Here is a 23,662-nt window from a genome sequence, read left to right on the forward strand (position 1 = left end):
CTGCTAGATCTCCTACAAGATGTGAACAGAAAGTAGTTCTTTAGCAACTGAAAGAGAATAGATTTTGTTTCATGCTTTTGCACAGCACTGTGAAGTTGCAAAACATTCAAAGGGGACATGTTGCTTCACACTACTGCACAGGCCTAAATTGAGCAGTGGAGGTGGCAGGGATTGTGGTTAAAAGGGATACTGCTCTATAGGGCAGATCTGATAAGATTGAAAGGACATGCTCCTTCCTCTTCCTTCAGACTGTTTCCTTTAATTGTGTCTTATTCTTTAAAAAAAATCTTTATTCTTAGTTAGAAGCAAAAGGACTTTCTATGTAGCAGTCCAAGAGCTTCAGTCCTAGTTGTGGAAAGTGCTGGCATTAAGTTTGAGAGTACCCACTAACTCATTGAGCTCCATAGTGTGTGTTCATTTTGGTATTTGGCTTGTGAACTTAAGCATGGTGTTGGATTGTGATGGCCTAACATCCTGATACTAACGCTCCTGAGCTGGAGTTCATTGTGAAGAAGCACAATGCTGGTTCTTCCCCCAAGGTCTAGGAGAGAGAGGCAAGTGAGAGAAATAAAATGTTCTTCCCATAGTACAGTTGGTTAATGAAACAAAGAAAATTCCAAATTCTTAATGCTCATAGTTGGTTTAATCCAGAGCTGGTTTGACTTCCTTCCTACTCATGTTAATGAGATGTCTGTCTTATAGTGTTACTGGTCTATTACTTGGAATTGTCACCCTTTTACTCCAAAAGAGGTTAAAATTAAATGACTGGGGAAAGCCAAGCTTGCTGTTGGAATGGACATTCATTCCCTTATGACTTGCAAAGGCTTCAACTCTGCATTCAGCTCCATCTATAGCATCTTATGCCTTTCCTTCCCAGAATTTGGAGTAATACATAAGTTTAAACTTCACCTTTTACATCCTTTTCTCTCCAGACATCAAGATGAAAATATACCCTTATACTTTTCCCTTTATTTGAATTAAGCTGGCAGTGTTTTTAAGACAGCTAGAAAAGAGTTGCAGGGCCTTTACATACATGTTTAGGTGTAGCTGTTGGGTGTCATTGCAGCTGATGGAGTGGGAGATCGGTACCACCATGAACCACTAGCAAAATATTCCTGCTTGCATCTTACTGGAACCTTGCTCATGATATCTGTGACCTTTGATGTATTACAGGAGAGGTATGAGATGGTTTCTTTGGTCACTGAGTAGTGAACTATTTGCAGTGATAGGCAATGTCTATCAACTAGAGATCAATGTCCTGATCTCTGTTCTCCTCATGTTAACTCCAGGTTAGTGTGATGATCATTAAACATCATTGCTGATGTGCTTTCTCAGCATAGATGTATGTTGTAACCTCTCAGCCTATACATAGCTATCCAACTTCTTTAAAACTGCTTTTCTGCAGTTAATACATTATTTCAATGAGTTAATAATACTTTCCAGACCTCTGAAATTCTAGAATTCATTGCCTGACCACAAATGGTCATTCTCCCATAAGTTGTGTTTGATTCCATTGTGTTGTAATAGAAAGCCAGAAGAAACAAAATACTGCACAGCTCATTTTTAACATAACTCAGATTTTTAGAGAAAAAGGAGCCCTGTCTTTGTAGGCTTTTCAAATGTTAAGGAATGTATAATTTCAATAATCTGAGATGGTAGCTTCATACATCATCTTCAGTCTTTGGAATAAAAAATGTTCTCTTAAGATCATTATTTGGACAATAAAATTTGCTTCTAATAAGAAAATATAACAGTAGGATGAGTACCTATCTCTGCAGTAGCTGTAGTGTTCTCCTTGTTTGTAGAGAACCATCAAGGTGTAATATATTGGCTGTTTTAATCTCTGGTTATGTCTTTGTAATTTTTTTTTCATGTTCATGCATGATCCTGTTTTTTATTAGAGTAACAAATCCTGCATAACCCCTCCCAAGCCTCCCAGAAATCTATTTTGAACTTAATAAGGCTACCATCTGCTAGGCAATTAATATCCTGCTTCAGCTATTTCATTAATACTCGTATCACTGACTTCCCCCTGGTCCTCTGTTCTTACTAGTAGAGAATCCACACCCTATGGACTTAGGACTGAACTTAGTTTTACATATTCCTTTCCTTTTTTACTGGCCTTTCTCTTTGTGCTCTATCTACCAATATTACCAATACATTTGTGAAGTGATTGACATCTTTACAGCAGAGGAGAAATAGTGATAAAAGTTTTTGTAGGCCTCAAGCCATTTGGATTCTGTATCAAAACCTTTGGAGGCAGACAGCTGTCACCACTGCTGCATGCAAGGGAAGAGTTGGTGTGTCACCCGGAGTCGTCTTTTTCTTGATACTCCTAAAAGCTGATGGCAGCCTCATGTTAGAAAATAAACTGTAATTTTACATAATTGTTATAGGCCCATCTGTGCAATCTTTAAGAAAATACCTTCTGTCAAAGTCTTACGGGTTGTTTCTGCAAGGACTGTGGGATTCAATCTGATGCTGATTGTTCAGAGCTCCTTGGTAACCAACACCAAGTTACCTGCTATGGATCCATCAGCAATCTCTGCTCTTAGAGATTAATACAAAAGAGGTTTATCAGTTTCAATGTGAACAACAAATTGTCACTGTTCTGTTTTCTGGTAATAAGTGTTACAGAGGGAAAAGCATAAAAATGGAGTTTTAAATTCTTTTCTCAAGCTGGTTAACTAAATCTGTTCAGATGTTCTTCAGTTAAATATAGAAGAGCTTCTGCAACTTGCTGTACAATAAAGGGAGAAAAAAGAAATAGAGATTAAGTTGTAAATGGAAACAAAATAGAGCAAAAGGATGGAACAAAGCCTTGTAGTTAAAACAAGATTGTCCATTCACCCTTTCAAGAAGGGGTAAGTGGTCCATGTTAAGTTAGACTCAAAGCTGTACCATAATGTATATTTAAAGGAGGAACGTTGTGATAAATCTTAGCAGCAAAACGTGTAATTTCTCTTGACTATCCCTTTAGGTTGGGAGGTTTGGGACATGTAGTAATGAAATGCTGGTATCAATAAAATGTGCTTTTTTACTGAAGGCAGAGATGAAGCAAACTCCCCGAGCCGCCAGCTGAGACTTGTGAATCAGTATTTCACCACTGACCTTTTTATGCCTCTTATTTCCATTCCAGTTCTTGAGATCTGGTGATTAACCCAATGAAGTAATGTTTAATCATTTAACCTTCCTTTGCCTGTATTGTAGCAGTCACAGGAAATCTATTTCCAAACCAAAAAAACTAAATCATCTTTGAAAGGGACACAGTGAACTAAAGTATCCTGAAATGTTAGAGAGAATGAATCATATTAGCTGAGAGTCAAGTCCTGTCTAGATACTGTAATTTTGGGGGAAAATGTGTTGCCTGTAAGTAGCTGAACTTCTGTGTCTTTTTTTAAACTTTATTTTAAAGCAGTAACTTGTGAAAATTGTTTTGCTTTTCTTTCAAATGCTTAAAAAAGTAGAGAAAGGATTGTTCCCTGTGCAGGCTTTATTACAGAGAAATTATATTGTGAAATAGGTAAAAGTTGTGAAACTGATGATTGTATTCTCTGAGAAATGAAACTTTTAAGGGTTTTTTATTATTGCAGATGTCGCAAAGATTTGACAAATGAAATTTAAGGAAGCAGCTAAACAGAAGTATTTCTGAACTTCTTTTCATTAAAGTAAATGTTGAGACTGAAAATACACAGTTTTGTTGTAACCCTGATGTGTAGATTACCATGCAAAGTATTTGTAGCTACGATTACATTAGATTGTAGAAAATAGTGGGGAGGGCAAATCCTTAATTTATCTCTTTTGACTTACTGAGAAAGTTTGAAAAAGTAAAACAAATTCTAAGTTCTTAACCGAATTTCTTTGAACTGTGCCTGTGTTTTCTGTGTAAGAGACAGTGAATGTAAATAATTCAAGAAGAAACAATCTGAGCAATAACGTTTTTAGAAATAAACTTATGAATTAATAAGATGAGAAAAAACTGCCCCTGTGTCAGTTTGGAGGCATTTTTGAGACACAAACTTGTTACGCTCCTTTTATTATTTTTATCATTGGGTTTATAATAAAAATTCGATGTTTTTAGCTGGATGGAAAAGATTAGTTGTAAGGCAGCCTTGAATTTTGCAGCAGTTCATTGTTAAGAAATGCAAGAATAGTGCACTGTGCTTACACTGAGTTAATACAGTCAATCTCCATATAATTATAATAATATATTTTATTAAACCAGCTGGGCTGCAATCATTGGTTTATAAGTCACTTGATACAGAGTTTATTTCCAATTGCAGCTTGTGAAAATTAATACGACAGTGTATTAGCAATGCAGTCTGAGATAAGGGTAAAGATGTTGAAATTGGAATAGAAATCACTTCCATTGAAATATATAATGGACCTATTTGAATAATTGCTTTGTAGTGTTTTATTTTAAAGATACTTTACAATGAGATTTATGGAGCTGTGAAAAAAGGTCTTTATTGGCTTGTAAAAGTGAAAATATTGTTCCAACCCCGTGAGCATTGTGAAATGGTGAACAAAATAGGAACTGAGAAGATCATGGTCACATTCAGCTTTGTTGTAGGGTACAGGGGGGAGACATCTTATGAAATTCCTGCATAAGACACAACTTTTTCAGTTCACCTTTTCAAAGAACAAATTGTGTTGTTGGAAGGACAATTTTACTGTTAAGCTTTAGCACAAGTTTTCATTTTAAATTGATTTGTAGAGAAATTCCAAAGACATCTTTTTACTTTTATATTTGCTTAGGGAATTGGAATACCTGTCATCTCCTTAGTGTGCTGTAGTTTATTTCCCTTGTCGATAGCTCTGTGGTCACACTTTTGCAGAAGGGTCTTTTGCATCCTTTTCAGTTCATGTCTTACACCTTTCGGGACTGAATGTGTGTATTAGTGCTGACCCATATTAGTGATCATATATGACCTTGTTTCAGTTTTGTTTGCTAACTTGGAAACAATGATGAGGGAATTTTAGTTTGTGAAGGAACTGCCCTCAGTGTTGCAAGATTTTTGGACTTGTTTCACTGGTAAATTATCACGTTCTCCTATTTACATCAAGGTTTCAAAATGCACTCTTTGAACGGAGAAAGATGAAAACTTTTACTTTACTTGCCATGTAGACACGTTCTAGACCTGTTTCTACTAACATAAATTGAAGTGCTTAGCATCAGTCTCCCTGAGAGCAGGTTCTCATCACTCATGCATCCTGTATGTATCCTGGAAGTTAAATAGAAAATTACTGGGAACAAGATTTCAACAGAGTGACTATTTCATCTATTCCATTTTGCAACACAACATTCCTGATCCAAAGGTGTTAACTCCTAGTGAAAGTTGGCAAATTCACTCCTTACAGAATATTCTAAAGGGTTCTTATGTTCTTCTGTGGTTAAAAATGTCCCACTGTCAGATGCAGGAAATCTCATTTATTTGCCATTTTTCTTTAAGTTGAAGTACCCATCTTAACTTGGGAAAAACGGGAATTACAATAAACGAAATCCTTCTGATTTCAATAGACTTGTTGGGCTTTTTTGTTTGAGAAATTAACTGCTTTTAAAGCACTGTAAAAGTTCCTACTTGAAAAGGGAGTGTAAAAACATAGCACAGAGTCTTATCAGTGCTTTCTTTTTTTATATCTGGGCTAGGAAGTTATACAGTTCAGAATTTAATTGTGCAAGAACCTTGTCAAGTAATTGTCATTTACAATTGGTGTATTGTTTTGGTATATTTACAAATGGTGTATTGTATTGAAAGTTTCAACAAAAAATGCAACAAAGTTAAAACAGAGGACATTTAATTTTTCTGGATTATTTGTAGTTGCTTTAATCAACAATGAATGATATCTTAAATTCCACATTTCACTTCCAGAAGTGGGGAATTTAGAACATCATTAATTATTGATTCAAGCAATTTCCTTACCAAATTTATCTGATAGTTTTCTACAAGATGTCAGCCAGTGAATATTGCCTTGCCTCTGGAAAATCAGCTTTTTGTTGCTTATTTTGAAGTTTTAAAAAAAGAATAATTATTTTTTTAAGTTCAGTGTAACCAGAGATACTAATTTTCCTGTAACTATTGTTGCCAAGCCTGCATAGACAACACTGACCCTGTTTTTAACTTTTTGAACAGTTTTGCTTAAAAAGAATTTGTCTCCTGTAAATTCACTTTTCTCCTTTCAGTGAACTGCTTGTGAAAACCTTTATTTTTGCTTTTTAAAATGTTTGCTATTTGGTAAACTTTGAGGCTTTTGGTTTGGCATGAGTATATTTGAAAGTTACGGTCACAAAATAAAAGTAGGCAGCATGTTCTTACCATGGCTTTGTAAAGAATAGCTCAAGTGTTGTTATATGGTCAGATACCTTGGCACTTAAATTATTTTAGCTTCAATTCTGTGGATTTAATGAACTTTACAAGTCTGTTGGAGAGAGTATCTAGAATTATCTATTTTTATTTAAATCCTGGGTTTAAATCCTGCCTTTGTGTTTTGAGGAAATACCTTTTTATCATTGTAAATGATATTGAAGGGATTCCTTCCCTTCGCTTGTTTAAGGAATAAGGTATAAGCAGCACTGGCATTTCAAAGCTATGGGGAAATAAATACTGGAAAACCTGTTTCTATAGTAGCATGAACTTTCTGCCACTTGCAGAGTTCCAAAAAGCAAAACTCAGTACATGTGGGTGGTCAGATTTTCACACTGAGCATTGTGAATGTTTCTCTCTTCCCTCTGAGCCCAGAGTTTCAAACTAGTCTTTTTGTTTTAAAAATTCTCCCAGTTGCTTGTTAGGAAATGCCAAAGCTTGGAGGGTATTGAAGTCACAGACATCTTGAGGTATGTTCATTTTGGGTTTTGCCTCGTTAATACTTTGTTTTTCTTGGTTGCAGGATTTTGCTTCCCGGGCTAAACTGGCAGTGCAGAACCTGGTGCAGAAGGTTGGCTTCTTCGGCATTTTGGCCTGTGCTTCAGTAAGTTTATTTCAGTAAGAGAGGCTTCTAATCACAAATTGCAGATTGACTATACTGCAATGAAATTAATGCTGTGAACTGTGACTTGGTTTTATTTGAGTTCGTATGGATCCTCATGCCTTCTTTGCTATTTCTGTGTTCTCTGTGTTGCTTGGAGAAATGGGATGGTTGTGGTACTGGCAAGTACAATAGCATGGAGAAACTCCAGTCCTAGATTAGTACCAAACACAGAGAATTCTGCAGAAAAGCAGAGTTAACAGTTCTATAGTTCTAGTGGGTATTTGGCAGATCAGCTCAGATCATGTGCCCATTGACAGTTCCTCTGTTGGGACTTTCCTAACCCAAATTACTGTTGGCAAGATATGACAAGAGCTGTATTATTGCCTATAGATTCTGCTGAAACCATATTATTGCTTTAGGTGTTTTATGTACTGTAGCTTACAGTGCTTGGTATCATCAAATCCAAAGATACACACAGACTGAAGGGTGGAAAACTACCTGTATAAATCCTAATCAGGATATCTATCCATGGGAATTCTCCTAAGGCTGCTCAGGAGAGCAGAAAGAGGAAGCAAGTTTCAGAGTCTTGGATATATGAACTACAAACTACTTGCAGCTCTTTTTTTGTCCCTAAGCCAGAGGTGATACAAGCATCTCCACTGGTGCTTATTTTGGTGGTTTAAGTAGAATAACACCATCTTTTTGGAGTAGGAAAGTATTGAACTATTTGAGATTTAAATCTCCCTGGAAGCTTAATGAAAGCTGGTGGGAATGGTGTGCCTTATTCTTCCCCAAAATGTGGGACGTGATGCACAGAAATGTGATTATGGTGAAGGGGGAAGTGTAGGTCCCCTATGATCCCGTTCTTCTGGAATAACCACAGCCATTACCCAGCTGCTCAGCTGATGAGGTATTTATTCCACAGTTGTCCAGTGTCTCTTTTAGTTTCCTAAATTGTAGACATGGCAATGCTAACTATTTGCTCAAATATAGGTAACCTGTTTAGCTGGAAAGAATTAATCTGATTATAGTTGCTGGCATTTAACTTCTGTTTACTAATCTATTGAACTGTCTTAATGTTTAGAGCAGAGATGTAGGCTAAAAGCTGTTCTTTAAATCTTTCCATCCAGTAAGCTCTTAGACTGCTCCTTTACAGCCTCTGACTCATTACTCTCTAGTCACCATCTTGAGACATCCCTGCAAAAGGCCACTCTGGCTGCCATGTGGAATCAGAACTGCAGCATGTAGGTGGCAAGGCTGAGTTACTGGGGTAGCTGGGCAAGGTGAAGTGTGGATAAATGGAGAGCGTGAGGAAAGAGTTGGTAAACATGAGAGGTGATGTGTAAACTGTGTATTGGTTGTTCCTGCTTAGTAATACTTAAACATTTGCTTAACTTCCTACCTAGTGGCTGCACTGCTCTTGAGCACACTCTGAGCTCCAGCTTCCTTTTGCTTGTGTAGGCTGCCCTGGGCTGGGGGAGGGATGAGGAAACACGAATCCATCACTTGAGGATTTGTAAATGTGTTTACAGAATAACTGCAGAGCAGCAGTAAAAAGAGTGAGGTTGAATGTGGCAGAGGCACTGAAAAAGCATGAGAATTCAAAGCTATACTTTTTAGTTGTGTCCATTCGCTCTTTCAAGAAGTCAGCCCCTCATGTGCTCCTTCCACTTGTGTGTTCCCCTGTGAGCTTCAAGGCTTTGTTTCAGGGCTTGTCTTGCTTGTTGCTGCTTCTCTGTCTTGCTAGAAGATGTCTCCTTTGCCTTCTCTCTTGTAATAGCAATCTTACTTTTGGATTTGAAACAGTGCTTTAGTTGGGTGTATTGTTTGTGATTGGAGAACTTGCTTGTGAAGTGGTAATGACTGTCCTAGTTTCAGGTTGTTTTCTGTCAAGCAGTGGCTTCTAATTGCCACATAAAAACACAATCAAACTTAATTTAAAACTTTGCAAGTTTATCCAGTGAAGTCAACTGAATGTAATGTTGTTTAGTGGCAATAAGAAAGCCATATTATTGTCTGGAGCTTATTTCTTATGTAAAGGCAGCTCTGGGGGGAAAGAACAAAGCAAAAATTGGCCCTGGAAGATCCTTGCTGTGACTTGTGAGAATTTGCCCTCCTGTCTTTGTGGGCTTTTTTGGCAGCTCTGAGCACTGCATGTGTGTTTTTGAAAAAACAAAGAGAGAACCTCCCTGGCCTGTTCATAGACCCTAATGGGCACTAGTTGAGTAACTTTTTACCGTGTTGTGTTTAATGTATTGATGATATGCAGAGTTACCCTACCTAAAGCATGTTGCTCCCTCTGTATCTATAGCAATGCAGTAATTAAAATGTACTGTGAACTTGTGAAAAAATTAAAACAACCAACCTCAAACCAACCAGCAAAGTACATACTTGAGACCTAGAGCAGACTTGGCTCAGAAGAGCAAAATTATCTGGCCGTGGCATAAGTAAATAATTTACTAGCCTCCTGTGCCTAAGACAGCTGTCAGAGGTAAAGAATCATTTTAGTTGAAGTGGAGCATGTTTAGAGACCGTTTCAGGGCATGATTAGAGACCGTTTCAGATTTCTTCCTTTGCAGGTGGTGTTGTGGGTGCTCATAAATTTGAATTGCTAGTCTATAACAGCCAAGTATAACCCTCATAAGCTTTCTCACAGAGTGCAGATTTCCATTCACTCTGTTGCAAAGCCTTTAGCAATCTATACTCTTTATCTATTTGTTTGTGCAACAAAGCAACACAAATACTGAGTAATATTGAGTGGTATTACTGAGCAGCAATGCCACTGCTCCTGTGAATTGCACATACCCCGTGCTACTGGGTCTGCCCTCGTGCTGCATGCTGAGTGTGAAAGGTTGGAATTTGGATACTTTCTTGGTTTAATTTCAGAAGCATTTTACAGATAGTATCACAATACCAAATGTCAAGCCAAGAGTTCTATAATATTAAAAAAGATCTTTTAATTTTAAATGAAATGCATATGCTTAATAAAATCTAATCAGGGCTTTTAAACTGGAGACATATGACTATAAATGCCAGTTTTGAATGTACTTTCTCAGATGGAAGTCACTGGGGATCATTTGGAACACTGGCTTCCAAGAGTGATGTGCTTGTCAGTGAGAAAATTTGATAAATCACTCGAAATGGCTTTACTGTGGTTTCTGTGCATTTCACATGGAAAACTTTTTGTTAGCTTTTTGAAAATCCAGGGGTAAGGAGGGACCATGAGAATGGAGTTGTCTGGGACATTGTCTAGCTCAATCCCAGAGACTTATGTGGTGCGACGTTTCTAAGTATTGAGACACGAGAGTTTTGGATCGAGTTGAATAAGGGGAAATGGTTCATTTTTCAAAGTTTCAAAGTCTGTCATGTTCCTGTTCATCTAAGTAAGTGCTGCAGTTCCTGAACTTCTTTCCTTTGCACTTCATAGATTCCAAACCCTCTGTTTGACCTGGCCGGGATAACATGTGGACACTTTCTAGTTCCTTTCTGGACCTTCTTCGGTGCAACCTTGATTGGGAAAGCAGTAATTAAAATGCACATCCAGGCAAGTACTACACCTCCCTTAGGGCTCTGGGGTGAAGACTTGGAGGGAGGGTTGACTGTTACACTCTGTTACTTCGTAATGAATTCTGGAGTCTCCCTTCCTGACCTGAAGTAATGGAAATTAATTTGGTGCAAAGGATTTTCAATAAAGGATCTGCTGGGCTCCTTATGCTCCAAATGTAGGCATCTGAATAATTTATAGCTACAAACTAATGAGCTCGCTGCCTACACCACTCAGGAAATTGGTGGTTAGCCAAGTTATTTACCTAGGGTTTTTACCAGACTGAGAGGACTTCGTACTCATAATGAACTTGCCTTTTTGGTAACAAATACTCATTTCAAAGAGCGCTGCAACCAGCCTTTAACGGTTAAGCGGAACCTTTATATGCTGCCTTTTCTCTCAGTTGAGTGTGTAGAGAAAAGCCTGCTCCTTCCAGGCCCTGCAGAAAGCGTGCTCAGGGCACATCCCTGGCCATATTGTCCATAGCTTTTATTCACAGTGTAGCAATTTTTGCTGTCCACAGCCTGTATTATTCTGAAAGGGCCTGATTTCAGAGTTTATCTGGTTTTTTTCTTGCTAACTCAGAGCCTTGCTGGATGTTTCTGGATTTGACAACCAGAATCTCCAGTTGCTTTCAAAAAGCTTGCGTCTCGCTTTTAAAATGCGTCACCATTTTGTCCCAGAAAGCTGAAGGATTGATTCCCTGGTGCTTCTGGGCTGCTGTGGTTAGTGCTGTGTCATGAACTACATGGCTCTGTAGGTAATGATTAGAACCAGTGTTATCAGCTGGGGCTGGAGGTTTCTTAAGCATCAACATAGGACTGGTACAGTGCCTATAGCTCTCTTACTTGGAAATCTTTGCTGTCACTACATCAAAGTGTCAGAAGCTATTAGTAGGATAAAATTACTCATCTGATACTCTCAGCAAGCTGCTTAAAATGTTTCTTTTGCCCTGAACAGAAGATTTCAATCTTCAACCTTTTTTTTCTTCCCATCTTTTAGCAAATGGTTATTTTACTTTGCCCAGCCTTTGAACAGATAATGATAAATAGATCTGAAAAGTCTTTCATTTACTGTGCTAGAACTTCTCCTCCACACTTATTTTTGTGTTACCTGAATCTTTCTGGTTCTACATCCATATGCTGCTAGAATTTGTTCTGGCAACAGATAAGTGAAACAGTATTTGTGTAATATTCTTTTTGTTACTTTGTCTTGCTCAGCTAGCAGAGTGTTTCCTATGTAACTTGTAGTGCTCGATACTCAGATCAAATGTAAGTGAAAGAATATTTCCCAGTGACTTGTCCAGTTGATAAATCATCTTATTTTGTAATACATTTAACTATTAGAATTCTCTTTTCTGTGTTATTTGATTTCAAAGAAGCTCTTGTGCAATAGCCTTGATTTTTGTAGAAATCTTGCTGCAATTTGGAATATAGAAAACCTAAGAGTCATGGAAAAGACTTTTAATGAAGTCTTTCTCTGGACAGGAAGCGAGTGACACTGGTGCAGTGGCCATCCGTGAGCTGTTTTTAACTGGCCTCTTCCTCCGGACCACAAAATCATTTTGTGTAGTTCTAGTCACATCCCTTATTTCCAGACTAGTGAATGCAGTTCTCATTAGATCATGTTGAAATTGATGGAAGGAGACTGTGGGAACTGCTTTTGTGTGTGTATATGCACCTACACACAGTCTTGCTCACTCCTTGTCTTTGACAGCTTGTTCATTTACAACAGTGGAATTAGCAAAGGCTATTTTAACAAAACTTGTGTTAGAAGGGAGTGGTAAAGTTATGGACATGCTGATTTTATGCAACATAAGCTCTCACAGAACTGTCTTTTCTTGAAGTTACTCTGCTCTAAACAGTCTGCTGCATTAGAGCCAGTGAAAATCTTTTCTTTGAAGAAATTACCCAATGGCTCTCACTTTGTTCTTCACTAAGTATTTTTTAATTATGTTTCTATCTGAAACACATGAACTAAAGGACTCCAAGATACATTATGTTTTACTTTTGTGATCTTTAAGTCCATGTGTTTGTATAAGGGATGTGATTTTTTTTTCTGCATGACAATGACTGTTTTTCCATTAAAACATTGTTGACAGAGTAAAGTGACCTCGGGCTTCTGGGAATTTAAGTTTGAGGAGGATGTGAATGGTTAGTAACACAGGATACAAAAACACTGCGAGAAATGAAGGCTGTGAGGAAATAGAATAATAAAGTAATTCTCTCTCTTCTTTTTAAGAGTATTGAAAAATAAAGATTTTTGAAAGAAAAGAGAAGGGAAAACTGTGTGTGTGAGTGCTGGAGAAGCTGTCTGGTTGGAAAGGAACATAAACTGTCGTACTCCATTGTCTCTGCTTCCCTTTTGATCAAACGTTTCTCTAACTGATGTTTTCCTTCCTACAGAAACTTTTCGTTATTATAACATTCAGCAAACATATAGTGGAGCAGATGGTGTCCTTAATTGGGTGAGTAATACTTTAACACAGTAATACCTTCACTCAGTAAGTGGAAAAATACTGGAGGAGTGAAATGTGATGTGCTGAAAGTTGTGCTTTGCTTCGAAGGGCAAGCTTTGGCCAACGTGTAATTTAGGTCTTGTTTGTAACTTCATTCCTCACCTCAAAGGCTTCAAGTACTTCAAGAAACATAATAGCAGTGGAGGTCAGATGGCCTGAGTATATATGTTAACTTTCACCCAGAAATATGATACAACCCTTCCAATTATAGATGGCTGCAGTTTTAGCTGCAAATAGGCTGGGCTTTAATGGAATTTCGTCAATGTTGCAGTGGGATCCTGTGACAGAAAGTAAAAGAACTGTTGTGATTTAGACAATATCCCAAGATGATAGTAAATGTCTTCCCTAATTTGCACATAGATTTAAAATATTAAATCTCTCATAAAATGTCAGAATGGGAAATTTAGTGTGTAGTTTTATCTCCGTTCTGTTAAACTTGTTTTTTCTTTGGAGAAATGACAGTTTTCATGGATAAGCTGTTCTACATTTGATGAAGTTTGTTGGAGGGGTTTTTTGAGTTCTTTAGTAATTGATTACTATTTTATTTTAATTTTTAAGTTAAAATCACAATTCAGAAAACTAAGCAAAACCCTAGCTGAGAACAGTTAGGGAGAGGAAAAAAAGGCAATTAAAACAACATCTTTACATGCTGCCTCAGCGAGTTTGAATGAAGGTTGGACACTAATGATGAACTGTTACGTTTTTGCCTCATATCTACCTGTTCAGTCATGAAATCCTGTTTTGATTCTAAAATCCATTGTTGATGTTAACATTTCCTGCCTGGTAATCCAGCAAATAACATCACAGCCGTGCCTCTCTAACCATGCAGAAGTTTCACAGGCTGCTTGAATGCAAACAAAATGTGCAATTTAATTAATTTAAATGCAGGCAACTAGACCAAATCACGTGGATTTTGTCAGCAATTCATGCTTAATTGTTCAAAGGAACAGTTGTGTTCTCTGGGGAAGCTGTGGCCTGTTTGCAGTACACTGATCAGATTCATATTAGGGTTGCAGGTTTAAGGTTTTAAATGTGAGTCTCTAACATTTAAATATAAAACATTATTGTGGAAGTGGTTTGGTTTGGTTTTTTTTAACTAGATACCTAATAGGGGTGCATAAAAGAAATTCTAAAGGGTTTCTACTTTTCAAAGGTCTTTCACTTGTTATATGGGGCAAATTGACCCTTTTCTATCCAAACTGTTAGAACTTTTTTTTCCCCTTAAAATCCAAGAGGCTGCACTCCTCAAAAACAGTTTCAGGGAAGGAATGTCTGGAAAAGAATTCCTTTTAAAATATGTAAACTTGAAATAGTAATGCTATACAAAGAAAAAGGAGTGTCAGAAGAAACATTCTGGGGCACTTCACTAATGAATAAATCCTGACTTTATTACTTCCTGATCTTCTGATTGGGTGTCTGGTTTGTAACAAACTTCAGAATCAATTTGTTGCTTTGAACGTGATTATTTTTCTTTAGAAAAAAAAAAGAGCAAAATGTGGCTGCTTTAAACTCCCATGAGTTAGCTTTTCTTAGTATCAATCACACAAGATGATTTACTACTAACTTGTGATCTGCTCTGCAACCAGGTCGGGTATATTCCCGAAGATTTACTCTCCTGCAAATCTTTGAGCCAAAACTAGTAGGTTTTTTTTTCCTACTTCATCTATCTTGGAGATAATTTTGCATCGAATTACTTCAAATGCATTCACAAAACCTCTACTGGATTCAGATTTTATTAGATGGTTGATGTCAGAGTTCAAAAATGTTCTTGGGAGACAGTAAGATTTCTGGAATGTCCCGGTATCCTTGATTTTCCTCAAGCTGTCTGCTAGCATTACCTCATCAGTTTCTTTTAGAGTGGAGTATAAAGCAGGTTAAACAATAGCTTGCATTAAATCCCTTATTATTAAATTAAAATATAGTTCTATTTAATGGTCAGTAACTTTATTTTCATCAAATTCTGACACAATGACTTCAGACTTTTTGTCTGGGACATTGCTCTTACACAATAGGAAATGTCTAAGCAGAATACTTGAAAATAATGAACATATATTCATATACAGGATAACTAAAACCTAGACAGAAGATTAAGTTATGAGAAAAAGTATGGTGGTATTTGTTTTTTATAACCCAGAAATAATTTCTCAATAATTAGATGAGTCTTGGACAAAAACAAAAAGCAAGCACCATTCACCTGCAGACCTTGCCCATAGCTCAGAGGCTGTTTGCTTCTGTTACTGGCTGCTGCTGGCGTTGCAGCCTGAGCTTGCCATAACCAAGCTTCTTTCATATCATTTAGGGGAATTTGATTTTACAGTTTTGTCTAGGTCTCCATTTGAAAAGGATCATAAAGTACTTCTTCTGGTAATTAGAAAGAAAGAAGAGAAAATGTGGCAGGAAAATAAGTAGCCATTTACAAACACATTTGAAGACATTGGCAGTAGCTAATGTACCAAAAAAAAAGAGGAACAAAGAGGAGTGGTGGCAGCAGCCAGGCCTCCTTGCTAGGAGGAACAAGGAGACGTGAGGGGTGGACTGAAGGAACTGAAGTTAGCATGAGTCTTGAAATCAAGAAGAGAGTTAAGCTGCTGATCTACTAACCAGTGGTTTAAAATTGTTTTGTTGCTGTCTAAAATGCTGGAAGGGGAAAATGTTTCCTCTCAGGTTATATTGTGTTCGTCAGCTTTCGTGAGGAAAGATGTTGTGTTTAAGAGTTTTGTCTTGTATCCTGGCACAGAAGCATTTTAACTTACTGATCATCCATGTAAAACACTTTGATGCTGGTTTGAGGCCAAACCTAGCCCATTTAAGATGTTTAATTATCATATGTCTTGTGGGTTTTCTTTTGGCTCTTAAATCTTTCCATTTAACCTACAGCTGCAGGACTGTTTATGAAGTCACACTAAGCATATTGCTTCTAAGCATGATCATATTTTCTTTTGAAGTGGCAGTTTCAACTGTGGATTAAGATTTCCCAGAAAATTAAAAAGGAATAGCTCTCCAAGCACCCAGCATCCACGAAACTGTCTGCCATCAGTTCAGGGTAAATGTGCAGAAAGGAAAAAACCTCGTTTTTTTTAGTTCAGCATGCTCAGTTTGCTCAGTTCATGTTTTGTGACAATGAGCTAATAACTGCAGAACTTAACAGATCTTAAAACAATAAAGTTGGTCTCTATAGCAGTAGAGAGCTCGTGGCTTTCACTTCAGAAGCATCAGAACTTCAATTGACAAAGTGATAAGGTTGCATCCCATTTGGACAAATCCCACCCTTGAGGCAGAGGAATTCCCTTTGATTGTTGTTAATGTTAAGCTTGAGTAGGCTGCAGAGTGTCTTAATTACAGAGACTGTGGTAGTTCCTGAGAGAGATGTAAACCCTGAGAAGTGCTCATATGATACACCAGAACTTCCATCTCAGCAAAAGGGGTGCTGCCTGTAGCAAATAATGCCTTGCTGATTTTTAAGACAAGCGGGAAACAAATCTATTCAATTAATGAACTGAGTCAATAGACTAATTTGAAGTTTAAATAGCCAGGGAAATGCATGGAAAGGATTGGCATATTTCCACAGACTTTGGAAGGTTCACTTGTGAGAGCTGTATTTCGTGGGTGAGATGTGTTAACACTGTGAAGTGTAACACCACTAACTCTGCAAAATCTACCCAAGAATATCTCTGCTTCTGAAGAATTTCTTAACCTGGTGGGTTTTGTGGAAGAAATGTTCATGTTTACCAGCTACAAAGGCCAGTTGGAATGATTGAAAGTCTTAAAGGAAAACCAGCTTTTTGGTAACAGGTACTTGAACAGTTGCCTTGACAAACCAGTTTGCTGCTGTTCGTTGTGCCATAAATCTTTGCTTCACAGCTTAATCTCAGTTGATTCTTGTAAGGAGCGTGATGTTCCTTTCACGACAAAAAAGTACAAATGAAATCATGGTGACTGATGGGACTGGATGGAAAGTTTGCTTAGAGATTATAGTTGGTTGGTTGGTTGGGTGGTTTTTTTCCCCAAATCATCTACAATATATGTTTAGGTTCTTTCTTTAGAATGTAAGTCAAGAAGGTACAGTGATAGAAAGGACTGCACCAGAAATTAATTGTGCTGGGGTGGGAAGAGCCTCATTTGGGTTCTCACTTGCTGGGGTTTTGGGGGTGACATAGAGTGGCCTCCTCCATCCCATCTGCCTCCACCAGCATCCAGGCCCAACCTGCCAGCCACGCCTGCTGACTTGGTGGACCTTTGTTTCACACGTGTGCCAGAAAGCCCAGATCCTCTTGAACTGCTTCACTAAAGGAGACTTGGAAAAATGCTTTCCAGTCAATACCTAAAATAAAATCCATGTAGTAGAATTCAACTGAAAATAACCAGAAGTAGCTGAGAACATGGATAACTGAGCAGTGACTTCACGTTCTCCTCCAATTAATGCTTTTGGAAGGTGACACCAATACACCTGACATTTCTTGGTACAATAAATCAACGACTCTCCTCCCACAAGTATATCAGAAACCTGTGGGACTGTGCCCTCATAATACACCCTGTACACAATAGATCAGCTTTGCACAAAAGAGGCTTTAGTGTCCTGAAAGGGACACAGATGTGAATGAAATATGAGGAGCTTTGGTGTTGAAAACCTTCCAGTGGATCACAGCAGAGTTATAACAGTTTATTTGCAAAAAGCTCGTAGGATTTAACTCCCAGCAAGCATGCTCTATTTTCCCCCCTAAATTGTGCACAAAAATCTATTTTTCAAATAGAAATAGAAGTTTCCTTACAGAGAGCAGTGCTGAGCAGAGTTAAGAACCAGCAGTCCCAAGATGTTGCAATTCCTATTTTTGAAAGAGTCGATTTTAACGTAACAGAATGTCCCAAGGACAAAACTGTTTTGCAGGCAGCTTGGTTAGCGTGGGTATGGGAGCGCGTCTCCAGGTATAAATGACGTCAAAGTGTCACAGATTTAGCTTGGCAATCTTCAAACAAGATAGTTTCTTTCTTCTGGTAAAGCAAATGAATCTGCCAAGTAGCCTTTTAACCCTTGAAATGTTTCTGTTGCTCCTGACTTTGTTTGCTGCAGTTTTAGAACACTGCATGCAGATAACATCTAAGTTTCCCCAAATGCTCTGATGATGAAGTGGCCATGATAGAGGCTGAAGGCTGTGGTTACTCCCTGGGGGATTTGGGAGCCCAGGTTCTGCTGTGATGGCTTTCTGTGAGCCAGGGTCCAGGTTTGCTGCAGCATCATCTTGGGGCTGAGTCAGGCGGGGAGTCTGAGGTCCGCTGAGTCACTGCAGGGTCCTGGTATTGGCAGAGCCTCAGGGAGATGGGTGGCTTAAATACTGTGAGAATCTTTATCAGCACAGGAAATGACAGCTCATTAAAATACTAACTGTTAAGCCTGTTTAGATCACTGTCTGGAAAAAAGTTAACCATTGAAGGCTCAGATAACTTTCAGGAAGAAAGGTGCTCTGTTTAGACAGCGAGTGTGGCATGCAAATTCACCAACTTTGATGATTGTCCAGTGGCATAAGAATCTTTCCATTGGAATCTGTTTTCTCAGTGGTTATAAAGTCTCTGACTTTCACAGTTGATACCGTGACGGCTCAAAACTCCCAGTTTCTTTGGAGGGAGGGATGGCTAAAATAACCAAATATGGTGCCTTTTACTAAATGCCTTATTGTTTTTGAGCTGCAGGATGGATTTTTCTCGTGTTCTTACAGGGGAATGGAGAAATGTGAATCTAATATACAGAAACCCCGAGTGGGAAGAATGGGTGTGGGGTGAGATGATTTAATGATGTTTTGAGTAATTGTTCAGAAGGTGAAAGCCTTTGCTTTGGCTGCCTGGCCTGGCTGTCAGGAGCCAGTCTGATTTAAATGAAGTATTTTTAAGGGGAAGGAAGACTCCATCCCAGCACACTCCCTCCTTCCTTTGTCACATTCTTCAGTGCCACTTAACTCCCTTTTTTGTAGAAGGAGATAATCTCTGGCCTTGGGCCATGCTCGCTCCAGGACTGGGGTGAGGGTTTGTGCTGACAAAACACACAATGATATTTTCCTCTGAGGTTGGTTTTCTGTTGTTTCAAAAATTTCTTTCCCTGTTGTCTTCATTTTGAATTGTAGTGCTGGCATTTCCTAAAAGGATGTTTTTCAATAGCTGGACTAGTCCAAATAGCTGAATCCGAGCAAAACCTGTATGTCGGTGTTTGTCCCCAGCCCCTGAGCGGGTCAGGATGAGGACAAAATGTCCACAGCAGGGAGTCTGACAAAATCAGACCCTGTGTTAGCAGTTAAACGGTTTTTCCAAATTAACAGCTGTGGATATTAGAGAGATCATCCATAAAATGGGGTTGTGACTCAATATTGCATCACCTTTCCAAGCAGGGCTTTGGTGTCTCTCAGCCTGGGAGCCTGGCAGCTTGTCTGCACCACCTATTCCATCAGTGTGGTTCTCATTTCCCTTCAGGTTATTATTTCCATGATAAAATGGGCTTCCATGGTTTTAAACCCACGGCACTTAATGCTTCTTGATCTTTGCAGCTGGGGGACTGCTTCCAGTTGTTCACATCGGCTGCTGAATAGGGTATAAAATGGAGAACTGAATGCCACTGAAGTTCTTATTTACATTTTGAATTTCCATCAGAAAAAGCAGAGTTTCTGAACTGCTTAGAACTCATCAGCTGCATCAACATCACTTGCTGTTAGAGACCTCTTACAAATAAGAAAGTTTCATTAGCAGTAAAAAATGCAATGGTCTGTAATGGCAACTTCAGTGTTTCCTGAAAATACTTGCTACTTCTGACACTTTTCTCTGGAAAAGTAAGTGAATCTGTACATGGGCAGAGGTTTGTTAAGATGGGAGCTTTTAATGCTAATTCCTGGGCTGATAGATTTGTGTGTGTGAAATGTTAGCGCAATGATGCTAGAATGCAGCATTTGATAGAGACCTGCACTCAGCACCGAGCACAGCTTGTGATTCTCTGAGGGTTTACAAACTAAAAGTACAGGTTATGAAATTCCAGTAACTCCAGAGTATTGAATAAGTATCTTTGAAAAGCAAATGAATAAATTGTCCAGTCTGTTTTAATAAACACGGTGTTGCTGGAACTAGAGGAGAAGTTTTAGGAGTCGTAGTGTCAGAATCTGTACGTAGTTGGTGTAATTTTTCACTAGAGTTCCTTTGCTGAATCTCTGTGGTGTGATGCTTCAAATAGATGTGAAGTTTTATTTGTTGGGAAGAAAGGTGTATAATTTTTCACTTGGATAGACATCATGGCTCTTAAATACAAAAGAAATTAAGACAATCGAGGATGCATATGTTTAATGCCAAACACCAGGTAATACTTCAGAAAACAGGCTTCAACAGTGTTTTGTTTAAAAGTCTCGAGGGGTGTTTATGTTGTAGTATTAGAATGCAAGTGATGCTTTTAACTGAAATGTTATGCTTTTAGTGGGTTTAGGCTATACCAAAAGCTAGGCTAATTTTTTTGGAAGTATGTCTTCGGTTTCAGTTCCTTGTGAATCACACAATTTGTAGCAGAGAATCAGAATTGATTAAAACAAAATAAATGCCTGTTTAATGTGAACTGTTGCTAAAATTTCTTCTGAATCAAAATTTCTTCTGAGCTTAAAAAAAAATACAAACACAAAAAGTGCCCCCCCACACACCCCCAAAAAAACCCACCCCAAAACCACTGAAACTCAGTCTTATTTTTCCAAATGTTTTGGTGAAACTGTAGCCAGTCCCTTTGCTTTTCAAATAAGTTCTGTTGAAAGGACAGAATACACAAGAACAGCAGCTTTCCTCCTAGGAGTGCAGCCCTGTTGATGAACTACAAAATTCATCAGTAATAAGGATGGCAACTGGTGAGATTGGTTGCTTATTTTGACAGACAAGTTCTGGTGAATGACCAGTTTCTTAAATAAATGGAGGTCCTTAAGCAGCTCAGAGACCCACGTTTTAAGCCTTTAAGAAGGGGGCAGCAGGTTGGGTGTTTGGGGGTTTTGTGTGCTGAGGGGAGGGTTTTTTGGCAGATCGAGACTACAAAGTGTGGATGAGCCAAATTCTGTTGTGCACTGAGGTCCTTTTATTTTCTTATCCTTTCATATTCCTTATTTGAAAGACAATAGGCTTTATTCTCAAAGGAAAATGCAAGGAGTTGGGTTTAGATTATTCTTCAAACAGAGTTATCTTCCAGCCTCTTCCCTTCTCAAGTGGGATGTGTAAATATGCCTGCGGTTTGCAGCTAGGCTCCCGAAACTGCAGCAGCCTTTTGAAGGTAGATCTTGAAGTCATTGCTAAGTGCTGAAGAATTATGATGCAAATCTGCTTCTTCTGCTGTGTCTCTGCCTCTGGTTTGGTGCAGTCCTTGAAAATTTATACTGAAGTCTTCCCTTTTCCTCCTTTGATAAGAGCAGGGTCAGTGAGTTGAGCTTCAGTGGCTTTGCAGGGAGATACCACTCACTCATTTGCCATTAAATAGAATGAAAAGCTATTTTTCAGAACTTCAGGTCCAAGATGATGTCTGTGCTTTGGATATCAGGTCACCTACATGTTAGTTGCTTGATTAAATGATTGACTTTTGTTGAAAGAGTACAGCTAACCAACACTGTCCCACTGCAAGGGGATTTCAATATCTTTTATTCCTAGTACTGTGGATTGGTGATTTTCTGGAGACCACCCTGCTTCATTTTACTCTTTATTTAAATTTATGCACTTTTTTTTTTCAGTCTTAAAGTCTCTGCAAATGTGCAAAATATTGCAGGCTTTTAGAAGCCAAGGTCCTTGCATTCAGGATCATGGTGCTTCAAAATAGCTTTAAAAAGATTAATGTTGTGCAATTAATTCTTCATCACGCTCACAAAAGAGGAGAAAAAGATGAATACTTCTAGTCAAAAAATGTTTGAAATAGAGTGTTGATGCACCATCTGAACATGGGTTTTGTGACTCTGTGCTGTTGTTCAGTGCTAATTGAGCACCAATTTCAGCTTTCAGGGGAAAAAATGGAGGTGTTTGAAGGACCCTTCTGTTACTCCTTCATCTCTTACCATTTAAATATTTCTCATTTCATAATCCTGAAGAAGTTTAAAAGTAAACTATTACCTTTCAGTAACTTTTCCGGGCTTCCAAGTGTCATTTGAAAAAAGAAAAGAAACCTCAACAACATCTGACTCGTTTTTAAACCTGACTTGATCTGCGAGTCACAAGGAGAAGTTTCCCCGCGACTGATCTCAGCTCCCGTAAGGGACAACTCCGGGAAGAACTGGGAATGGCTTGTAAACGTTGACACACTCCTGTGTAAAATCTCTAACGGGTGTGCTTCAGGCTCTGCTCTTTTTTTTTCTTACTGAAAATTGTACCAGTCCAGGCACAGAATTTACTCACCCATTTGTATCATCGTGATGGTGAATCATGAGGGAAGCGATCTTGTAAATAAGGTCAACAAAATTATTTGCCCCTGGCTATTGAAAGGAGTAGATGTAGTGGGGGAAAGTGAGCTACTCTGTTTCTTGGGTCTGTGCATCTCCATGTCTTCTTAAGATTGGCAAGTTATTAATTTTTAATCAGGGAGTATCGTGTGAAATTAGAAGCCTGTGAGGAAAATAATGTGAGGTCTTCTCCCTCCTGCAGTCATTGCGAGAGGAGCTGATCAGTTTGTACAACTGTCTGTGTGTATCTCGGTGTCTGAAGCACTGACATTTAGGTGACTTCTTTAACAAATAACCCCTAAATTAATTTATTTCAGATTGCTTGCTTTGAAACTAAAATGGTGTTTGTCAGAGATGAACTCTCCTCCGCTGGTGGGAGCGATGGGTGTGGGTGTGTGTCTGTGGGTGAAGCCTTGGGAGCCTTTGGAGTGTGTGTGTGTGTGTGTTCTCCCCCCATCAGCTCTGCCAGGGCTGGTGCTAGTGGGAATTTCTCCATAGTATTTAAAGTGTTGTGACAATTATTAAAGCTCCTCTGCCAAATAGCAGGGTGTATAGATCTCAAGAGCAGTTGGCTAGGTTGGTTTTGCCCAGAGCCTGGGCAGACTGTGGTGTTTGCAGAGGCTGCTGCGGGTCCGTCCAGCGCCGATACCTTCACGCCGTAGAGGTGGGAGAGGGGTTTTTGTCCCCACAACGGATCCACACTCTTTATACGGTTAATGTAAGGACAAGGTGTTCAGAAATGCCTCCTAGCTTTTGTGCCAAGTCATCTGCCATAAACCATGGCATGATTCAGAACAGGGTTCATAGTTCCTTCTTTGTTCCTTTGTTAATCACTGACTTGTGGGAGGCGCCTGCAGAATTTGCTAATGCATTCTTTTTGGGTAAGGATGACGCACAGATTGTCCTAATAAGGACTTAGTTTGAGAAAGGGGCCGTCTTCTTTGAGAAGATAGGGGCAAGTCATAGGGCGAGCAGTTTCTTTTTTAACTGAGGGATGACACAAGCACAAGTCATTTCCTTATTAATCGGTTCAAACCAGTTCTTACAGGAACTGCTGGTGATAAATGTGGGACTTCTGAGAAGTCATTCATTTGATTCTCAGCCCTGCACCAGTGCACAGGCTCGGCTGCCTTCTTCCTGGCTCTCAGGAAAGGCTCCAGCTCTCAGCTTCTTTCCCTGATACCAGCAGGCTGTTGTCACTGGTTTGCTCTA

At 38.8% G+C, this 23,662-nt stretch overlaps 1 protein-coding gene across 4 annotated transcripts in view; it reads left to right on the forward strand.

The window, feature by feature from the left end:
• Positions 1-23,662, forward strand: part of VMP1 (vacuole membrane protein 1) — a 65,004-nt gene that overhangs the window by 38,856 nt on the left and 2,486 nt on the right. For all 4 annotated transcript variants that reach the window (XM_062012365.1, XM_062012364.1, XM_062012366.1 and 1 more), the window contains 3 exons: positions 6,889-6,969; positions 10,397-10,513; positions 12,919-12,980. In XM_062012365.1, the coding sequence (XP_061868349.1) occupies positions 6,889-6,969; positions 10,397-10,513; positions 12,919-12,980 (260 nt within the window). The remainder of the gene's footprint in view (positions 1-6,888; positions 6,970-10,396; positions 10,514-12,918; positions 12,981-23,662) is intronic.

Source organism: Colius striatus, chromosome 20 (genome assembly GCF_028858725.1).
Source record: "Colius striatus isolate bColStr4 chromosome 20, bColStr4.1.hap1, whole genome shotgun sequence".
Classification (NCBI taxonomy): domain Eukaryota; kingdom Metazoa; phylum Chordata; class Aves; order Coliiformes; family Coliidae; genus Colius; species Colius striatus.